Below are 10,689 nucleotides of genomic sequence, written 5' to 3'. Positions count from 1 at the left end.
ATGTAATATATATCATCAATAATAATTTTGGCTATTTTTACAGAAAAACATTTACCTGCTTATTTTTTTTTTTTATATTGAGTCATGTCTCGATCCAAGTAATCAAGCCATTCAAAGTCTACATACTTATCATGTTTTTCATTGGCCATTTATTTCTGTTATATATTTTATTGTATTTATTATGACCCGTGTTAATAATTAGTATTTATATATTTTCATGATATTCAATAATGTCTGAGCAAATAAACCGAATAATCAGACTATTATTACATATTGTTTTATATTGAATATTTTTCGACTTAAGCACGTTATTTATACTCATGATATACGAAGCGACAACTGCTCTATTTAGCTTATGTTTCTATGAATATCATAACAATAACAATAACTCGTTTTCAAACTGCTAATTTTATGTTTACCTGTTTACCTTTTTTAAGCACCGTTTTGAATTTGTATTATTGTGACAGTAATATTTCATGGTATTATGACAAATTATTACAAAGCTAGTTATTTATAATACTAATTATATGCTTGTAGGTAGTTTATACCTGAGAATGACGAACGAGCATAAAACAAAATTGTAACTAACTGGTCATATAGTCGGCATAGATGTCATTCGGTAATTATTATTTTTTTTTTTATTAAAATAATTTTTTAAAAATATTATCCATTTTGTATATTTTGTTTTTAAATTTTAGTGAAAAACAATAACGGCCTTTTCAAAATGATGTTTTCCAAGCAAAGCACGATTATTTTATCAGTGTTTGTAATATTTTCTTCTGTTCGTGTAAGTCTCAAGAGTTTTTTTAACATAAAATATTTTAGTGTTATTCGTTTTTTTTCGTCAATTGAATTTCAAAACAATTCAATTGAGACGAAGCGATGGAAACACTTTAAAATATAGGTACATTGTGTCCGATGGAAAATTAATTTTAAAAGAAGACAAAATTAACCTTCACCGATTTTAAAAGACCTTACAATTTAAACCTTTGTTTTATGTAAATCGTTACGTTGGGTATAAATTTAAATTTGCAAAAGTATATATTATAATATAATATAATATAATATATACTATGGCTATTATTGTCATTTGCAAATATTGAATTATAGTCGGATTCATTAATTTTCTAAATAAAATGACAGCAGTTTCTGATGGTGATTTATTTTGTGATTAGCTTATAAATTGTGCAGACCCTGACCCTGCAGACGTTACCGCCAAACCAAGTGGGTCAGATGCTGCAAGCAATGTCGATGCAAACAACCCCAAACCAGATCAAGTAATACAACCTACACCTGTAATTTTTTATACTTATTATATTAGCTATACTAAAAATAAGTCATAAATGATACTTAATTCGTCTTACAACAATTACATAATAGGTGGGGTAAAATCCTAATGGTGTAAGTACCTACCATGGTTATAAATAATACAATATTTCAATTTTTACACTAATGAAGATTCACAATCATTGACTGTTTCTATAATTTTAATTTTAATGTAAGATATCAAACACAGTGGTCTTCACTACTTGAAAATCTACTCAGTAATCAATTGGTATTTCTATAAATCGATGTAATTTAGATAGTTTATTCAATTTATAATAGTTTTCGCATATAAATTATTTGAAATAGTTTCAAATTTGGTAACTAAATGTGATTTTATATTTATACGACTATTTCGTTTATAAGGTGTCTAACATGATCTATGTGATGACCAGGGGCGGACTGGACCACTGTGCCACTGTGCAAATTGCACAGTAGGCTGGTGTCATATAATGTACCCCGTCTAGTACAAAATAATCCACCTGGTATAATATTATTGTTGACAGTTTTTTTTAGGACCTCCTCTATTCTAAAAATTTGTAGTAAACCGACATAATAAACTCCACTCGACTTAACTTTAAATGATTATAAGTTATAAGTTGTAACAACATAGGGTCCGTACTTTAATGCAAAATGCATTATTTTTTGGGAAGTCCCCGGCAATGCTATTCAAGTACAAAATCCATTTCCTACTAGTACATCAAAGAATTTAAAAAACTATTAAACTTTTATTTTGCAAACAACAATGTTTTGAATACAAATTTTGAATTCTTAATTAAAATGACGTCGTACCCGCTAATACACCAATATGTAGGTACGTCCAGTAGTTCCAGTTCTAAATAGTTTGTTCAAATATTGCAGTGAATTGACCTAAGTACCTATTATCATACTTTATCATACTTAAATGTGAATTAAAGTGAGTTATGAGTATGTAAAATATTAAAAATTAAAATATTGTAAAAAAACTAACGAGTGACCATAAATAATATTCTTAAATTGAAGTTTTATAATAGGTCAATTCACTTTAATATTTAAGCTAACAATTAAAGTTAAATTGGGACTAATGGGGGAACATTTTGACATATTATGCGTTAGTAAAACGGAGACAACAGATGTAGGAACAACGTCCTCCTAATTTATTAATAAATGATCAAAAATTATGTTATTTATATGATATCGGTAGGCTATATAATATTATGTGCAGTTAAACTGATATTTTATAAAACTACGTTGCCTAACCTGACCTACTTGCACTGCTAGCCTACGTACAGAGTAATAAATAATATTATGTTTCTTACTCAATATGAAACTGTTGATTATGAATAGTACCTGAAGTCATGTTTTTATTAATTCAAATTGAATGAATGCCCAATCGCGTTAATGGTCGGCAAATATTTATAACAGTATATGTGCGCTACAACAATATGAAAATGCATTTAAATTAAAATTTTTATTTCATTGTTTTTATTTATTCATCAAGAACACAATGGGCCAACATGTTCGTGTGGGGGCCCATAATTTCCCATTTTGAAATATCAATTCATTTAATAGTTAGTACAATTAAATAATTATAATTTACAATGGTAGGTACACATTTCTCACATAACTAAAATATTAATATACATAAAAACATATTTTTTCATTGTATGTATAATATAATGTGTTGTTATGTAGAATTCATATAGTTAGTTCAAATATAATGCGATATAAAACTATAAGACTGCAATCATCAACAATCACTTAAACCATCATCGATATAATAAGTAATAAAATAATCCTACACATTTGTTATAAGTACCTATGTCAATATTTTGTATGTCGAATTCTATGTAATAGTACGCTGATTTTCATCATTAGTCCGGTTACAAAAAAATATATGTCAATATTTTGTATGTTATATTAAGTTTTGTAAATGTTGTTGTATATTACAAGTAGTACTCAAAGTATTATTTTTGATATAGATATGTCTTATGGCTGGCGCCATTCCAAAAATGTGTAGAAATCATGGTGTAACTATAACTATTCGATTTTTTTTCAAAATATGTGTATGTGAGTGATTATTAAGGTGGTAGTTTTAAAAACATTCGGTCAAAATTTCTTTGGAAGTTTTGATCAAAAAACTTAAAAACTTAAGAATCTAATTTTAGAGTATTTTTTGGGGGGGAGGGGGGGGGGCAAAAACTGTGTAGTAAAAATGTTGAAACACAGCACTTTAAAAGAGTGAATATATTTTGTATTTCAGTGCACAACGTTCTTTGCTATTTATAACTAATTATTTAAACCATTTGAAAGCTAGCTAAGCTTTGCTAAACTAAGCTTGAAAAATGTTAGTCTTATGGCATTTTAGTCCAATCTATTATTTCACATAATGTTGAGGCTAGAATATGGTATAGTCCAATATATTTGTTGTCAAATTTTTGAAGTCTAATTACATTTTAGTCCAATACAATGTTTTGTCCAATCGCATGGAGTCCAAAATACTTAAAAAATATATTAGAGTTTTTATCTTTACCTTTTATAATATTATTATAGGACTAGCATGACATTTTCGATAACGCAATGAATAACTTGGATACTTTATTAACTTGTGACCGTTCGATAATTCGTCAAAAAGAAATTGTGCGTCAAGCGTCATGTGGTAGTCCGTTGGGCTCGACTAGGTCGCCAACCACGAACCGAGGCCCAAAAAGCGGGAGCATGGTGGTTTTTGTTTTTGTTTTTTTTTTTAACGAGTAATGAAAGAAAGTAGGAATGCGATAATAATAATAAATAAAAACTCGCGATCTCAAGAATAGTGATAAGATGATAATGTTTTTATTTGTTTATTTTTAAAATTTATTTGACTCCGAGAAAGCCGGACGGCATAAAACTCAGACATCAAAAGAGAATAGAAAATTAAAAAAAAAAAAGGCATAAAAGAATACAAATTAATGTATGCCATTGACAGTAGTCATTGAGTATACCAACGATAATAATAATAATACAAAACCTCGAGAGGGGGCCCGGTCGCTCGTAGACGCCGAGGTATACATTACGTAATATATATATTATGTATAAGTACATTGAAAAGTTTTAAGCACCAGACAAATATATATTTTATTAACATAAATTACAAGGAAAACAAAATACAACACAACCATCATCCGATCCTTCATCTGTCCACCGACGGTAATCCACCGTGAAGGCGACTCGGTGGACCTCACTCCATATTTACGTTTTAAACAATATAATAATAGAAGCAGTTGGACACTGGTTTTCAGTCGCTGGAGACTGGAGTGGTGAACTGAGTCCCAAATAATAGGGTGGATATTAGGGCTAGGTAATTTGAGCCCTGAAAACTTTAACGTGCTAGGTAAATTGAGTCCCGAGTAATCGGTAAAGCACGATTATTGAGCATAAAACGATTGAGCATAGACCTTTTTAGCAACACGATTGAGCATCGAATATTTTATGCGATGTTGCCAAATTTACGTTGCCAACATTTTGTAATTTATTATTTTCACGTATTATTACACCAATTATTATTATATCTGCGCCAGCCATGAGCCCAGAAAATTACAATCTGCTAAAGAAATAAAAAAAAATTGAATTTAATATTCAAGCCTGCAACTAGTATTTAAATCGTAAGAATAAGGAATCTTTATTAATATATTTAAGCCAACTTGGAAACAGATACCAAGGTATATCAATTTGATTTATAAATATTTTGATTTTATTATTTTCATAAGTCATAACTATTATTAATATTATTTTATTATTATCAAACAGATTTATATACTATGTTATATTTTGAATTATTATAATTATTTAAATAAATTTTTTTGTATAATACATTTCAAAATTGAAAATGGCAACGTTGCAGAACTTTTTATGCTCAATCGTGTTGGTTTTCTTTTATACTTCAATTTCCTTTGATGCCCCGACAATTTATGCTCAATCGTGGAGCAAAAAAGGTGTTCTATGCTCAATCGTGTCGTAGCCCGAGTAATAATATTTTTCAAAAAAATAATTTATAAATAACGACGATAACTTAAAAATAAAAAGTCTCTACATTCAATGAGTACTGTATAGTAACTATAGTCATCAGTTAGTGATTATCGATTACCGATTTACCTATAGCGTTTGGAAAGACCTTATGAGCACTAAAATTATCACACTTTATTATCCGTTTATCGATTATCAAAAAAACGTATCTTCAAATAATAAGTCAATTATACCGACTCGCGACTATGAAAACTATAGTCATCGGTTGTAGTTCAAGTGTTCAACTTCAAAATTACATTTCTTAAAGTTATTTATTACAAATACAGTGTGTTTAAAACAATGGATTTAATGACAAGTGAATGAAACAAGACAACTTTTATAGTTGACGGACATAACAGAAAATGTGCTTTTTGGAAACTAATATTCGAGACTTAGTTTATCTAGACCCGCTGGAGACGTCCGTAAAAGTCGGAGGAAAAAGAAAGAGAGAAATATAAATAATGCCCGGTGTACAATGTGGTGGATGGGCAGCGGTTATCGTCACGGCCGAGGGCGCTGATATAAGCGCTTGACAAAGCGTACTATAAAGGTATTATATATGCAACGATATACTTGCAGTGGTAGGCCTGATGTCCGATATAGAAAATTAAAGGAAAACATAATTTGTATTACACGTCATAGAACACCCCCCCCCCCCCATCCTCCATGAAAGTTTGTCACTAACGGGAAATGCATTCATGGATGACCGATGTATAATGCAAACCTAAAACGGAATAGACGAAATATGAAAACAACTAATGACGGCAGAACCTGACTGGCTTACAGACAAAATCAAATGTTTGATTATGGGTAAATGCAGAGGGTCAACTATGGTTCCAGATAGTCGGCAATGACTTCAACCCTCTGCAGTGGTGTCGTTACAGTTATAACATAGGACCCTTCGTATAGTAAACACTAAAAAGAACTTCTGTATACATCTGTTGACGGCCGAGCTAATGCAGTGGGTTTTTACTAGGACCTTATTTCCTACGAAAAATGATGTTGGCTTGTCCCTACTATCGTGTCTTGGTTTTTCTGAATATGTAAGCCATAGTCAGGTTAGGTTGGTTTTTTTTGGCGAATTGTCGAACGGTCACAGATGGTGACCTTCCAAGGAAACTTTTGAAAAAAGCAGAAATCACAGATAGCCAATATACACATTTTTAGTCCAACATGACCAAAATGCCGATGTACTTGTATGATTAGCTCATTTGTGCTATTGCTAGGAACCCAGACCAACCATTGGTCAGTAGACTGCTGGCGATAGAATAGCACACCTTTGACAACACTATAGTAGCCTAGGAATGATGTTTGCTGGTTTTGGGGTTCTAAAAGTTGTTGGAAAATCCTAACAAAATCATCAGAATTATGAATTAAATTCAAATGTCTGTATTTAGTATTTGAGATTAGTCGTTTAGTATCCTTTCAATCTACGTTATGTATCATACCATTATTATTCATTGTACTAATTATATTGTACTCAATCTTTTAATACTTAGATTGTAAAATGTAAAAAGTGGTGACTAAATAATTTCTTTTTGATAATACCTAATAATATTTAGTTGAATTCTGATTATAGCAACTATTAATGACTTCTTTATAAAATAATTACCATCACCCGATGACTACCTGATGACTACTTACCTATCAAGTACAACTGTATTAATTGCATGTATATTAATTTTGTTTTTGTTCATAGGCAGTAAATATTGTTCCTAAACCTACTACAACACAACAATCATCAACAACGCCGATGAATGGCTTTAGCCGTAATACCTTTTGTCACATGATTTCTATGCCATTTAATGCCTGCAGGACGTTCTTTGGAGACGCAATACGATCATTTTGGAAATCGTTTCTAAAAGTCAAGGATAACATTATTTCCATATACAGACGACCAGTAACCACTGTCAACAACGTCGGTGGCTGATTTATTTGAAATTTGTTATGTTATCATGTGATTTGTTATCATTAAAATATTTAAAGTAACAGACAACTCTAAAATTCTAATCTTCACACCCGTTGGGTGATAATTTGCGTCTTTCAACACTAAAAATTCCTAATGTTGAGTAAATACCGGTTGAATTGTACAATTCTTTAGTCATAGTGTATCTTGCTGATGAAATTGATCTGATTGTGTTTCAAACGTGAATGCCCCCCTTCGCTTTCGGAAGGTCAGGTAGGCTTCCGAAATAAACTCAAGTGAAGAGTTTGATACAATAATACAGCCACACAAATGTTTGTTTCAAAATAAACCCAAGTGGCGTTCAAAAAGGCTAATAGACTCACACAATGATCAAACTTGTTGCGAAAATACAAAATGATCAGATGCAAATACTGAGAATAACTTACTAACCAGTGACCACCAATGAACTAACCAGCATAAAGAAGATAACTCTGACGTTTGAAATAATTATTATCGATGACAAAACACTAAATATCTGATAATATGATACAATACTTCATTGGGGCATAGTGTTTATGATTAGAATCCCTATTATAATTTATAATTTATAATAATATCATATTATTATGCATATTTTATTTTCTATATTATATTCTTATGTAGTAGTCACCGCATCCCGGTAACCAAAATGAACAATAACGTACCGCTAATAAATTAGGAGTAATTATCCAGGTAGATATTCAATTTTTTTTATGTGCTAATATATATTTTTTAGGGATATTCGATGTGTTCAATTTCTTGTAAAAATTTGGTCAAGTCATGTATGCATTGTATCTAATATAATGTAGTGTTGCATACTTGCACATAGGTCTTGACACTTAATTTAGGCAATATTCTTAAACTGCAGTACCAATTTGTCATAATTTCAAATGTTCTTATGTTGTTAATCTATGTAGTATCGTAGACCATACTCACAAACGATACACTGAGCCTTCCTCAGTAACACTCCAAAGCTGTGGGTTGCAGTGCAGTGGCCAATAAGTGCATTATTGTTTACTTAAAATTGTTACGATATTCTCGTACTTTCACCGGTAAATTAACAAATTCTCATTAATCGTTTTTTTTTTTTGATATTTGGTTGTAGTCCTAAAACGAATAACCGTAAACAATTTAAAATTTGACTAAATGTAGAAAAAAAATCTTAAAATATGCATTCCCTACCACTTTAGGTGACTGAGTGAGTGATAACCACACACATATACATATCAAACATAGTGTGACCTAATCGGCCAGTATTGGAAATTTATGTTGTCTAGACGGTGTACGTGGGTTATGATGGTAGAGAGACGTATGCAAATATCATATACAAATCTATAGTACAGCGTTTACTTCACTTAATAATGAAAATAATTATTAGGTACGCAAAATGATAATAATATTGAGTACCCCTCAAAGTGCTTTGATAGGTAATTACGTATAATTTTAACGGACAAACTGTTGATTTGATGTTTATATTGGTATTTGTATACATGTTGCATGCATGTGAATTGTATGTAATAATATTATGCAAACAATAATTTTTAATTGTGTGTCATAATAATAATAAATAAAGGTAAAGAAAATATTTTTCACCACAGAATACTCCTTAAATTTATTAGCTAGTACAAAAATGTCAAGACCGCATGAACAAATGGTTTTTATAAGTAGGTATTTGTGTATATTTAACATTTCTAAAAAAAAATGTGTATAATACCATTAACATTTGAAAAAAAATAAAAGTGAGCATCTGAGCATGTAACTGATTCTATCTTTGTCTTTTTTTTTATAGAGTAAGTTTTTAAATTATCATTAAATAAAGCAGATATTGATGCAGCATGAAAGTACGAAAGTAAAAACAACAAAATCATTCAAAAATAATACTTTATTTATTGTATTAAGTGCTTATACAAATGCTTTAAAATGAATCTAAAATTCTAAACTATATGAAAAGATTCTTCGTAATAAAAAAAATTTTCATCGCAACACTACACCCACTGTTGGCCCATCATCGTATATTAACATAACCGAAGCTCGATCACCAAACGAAAGTTCCGAGATAATGTCACCCAGCTTCTTTTCCGAAATCGAACCCTTATTAAATCCCCTACATTCCCTTCTCACCGTCCTTATAAATAAACTCTCTCTTTATTTTGCATGAACTATACACAATACTTTTATTTCCATACTATCTATTAGGTATGTCACTCGTACATTTATATGACACTATCTGTATACTACTCTATTAATATTTATAGAAATGTACTTAATTGTTTTAAACAAACCGCTTATTCCATAGTTTGAATTTCAATCTTATCAAATCGACTATAAATGTATAATATTTTAATCACCAAATGTGTTATCTGTAAGCTCTACATTATGAATTACTATACTTAATTATTATTTTCCTTTATTATTATTTCGAAATGTATACTCAATATATTTTTTGTATATCTTAATAATTGTTGAGCTATCATAGTTTACACTAGGAGCTAATAAAAAAAAAAATAATAAAATAACTGTTTTCTGCGGAGTATTATTTTATTCAGTGGTCTTGCCCTAAATTTAATAAGTGTTTAAAGAATGACCGATGGACTATTTATCTAGACATTATCATTTAAACAAATCAATCGACTGTTAAATATTCTTTTTTTCACCTCCGCAGTCTTCTTTATTGTCGTCTCCGAGTTAACTCTATCGTCTTTTTTTCTAATCTTTTTTTTTTCTGGCAATGTTTTTTCTTTCAATTAAGGGTGACCGCACACTTGTAAAGCCTAAATTGACTGAATGAATGTAAGTCATATTTAGTTATTTTGCTTTAGTCATAATAAAGCATTGTTGTAGCACACTAGATAAAACATAGTCAAATCAAAGCATATCAAGTAGTCGTCAAAATGTCGTCCGACGATCAATGGTATTTAATACAATTTTTTTTAATTGACGTTGATTTTTATCATTTAATTTATAAAAATCTGGAATAGTACTTTAAAAAAAAGAAAGTTCAGGTGTATCCTCATCAATTTTTTTTTGGTTGAGTTCTTGTCTATAGAAATTCCAACATCGGTTCCACCACTCTTTCACTGGGTAACATTTTTCGGTTTGTTCTTGGTTTTTTAAATAATGGTTTATTACTAGATTTTTCATTTTCTGCATCTTCAGTAACTATTGTTTGTGAAATCACTTCTTGCTCAACTGTTTCTAAATTTTGTTCAGTATCTGACCCTATAGGTTCTTCAACGAAACTATCGTTTTCTAAGTTATCTATATGCAATGGCACAACTAGACCTCTAAAACGCAGGGTGCTAAACTGTGAATGTATCAGAGTTGTGGGGGGCAGAGCCACCCACACCCCCCTGCACCTAAACCTACAATACTTGATAAATATAAATTTTAAAATACAT

General features: G+C 30.3%; 1 protein-coding gene across 2 annotated transcripts; it reads left to right on the top strand.

Moving 5' to 3' along the window:
* The first annotated feature begins 500 nt into the window (after positions 1 to 500).
* LOC111031508 lies at positions 501 to 7,342 on the top strand. Of its 2 annotated transcripts, none has more exons than XM_022311488.1 (4): positions 501 to 619; positions 699 to 787; positions 1,176 to 1,277; positions 7,046 to 7,342. In XM_022311488.1, exons 1-4 carry the CDS (start codon positions 610 to 612, stop codon positions 7,274 to 7,276), a joined length of 432 nt encoding a protein of 143 aa, XP_022167180.1. In that variant the 5' UTR covers positions 501 to 609; the 3' UTR covers positions 7,277 to 7,342. The 2 variants fall into 2 exon arrangements, with proteins under 2 accessions (XP_022167180.1, XP_022167179.1); XM_022311487.1 differs by having other exon boundaries at positions 505 to 619; positions 1,176 to 1,295.
* Positions 7,343 to 10,689: the final 3,347 nt, after the last annotated feature.

The sequence above is a fragment of the Myzus persicae genome, unplaced genomic scaffold (assembly GCF_001856785.1).
Source record: "Myzus persicae strain clone G006 unplaced genomic scaffold, MPER_G0061.0, whole genome shotgun sequence".
NCBI lineage: Eukaryota > Metazoa > Arthropoda > Insecta > Hemiptera > Aphididae > Myzus > Myzus persicae.
This window is presented reverse-complemented; position numbering and strand designations above follow the sequence as displayed.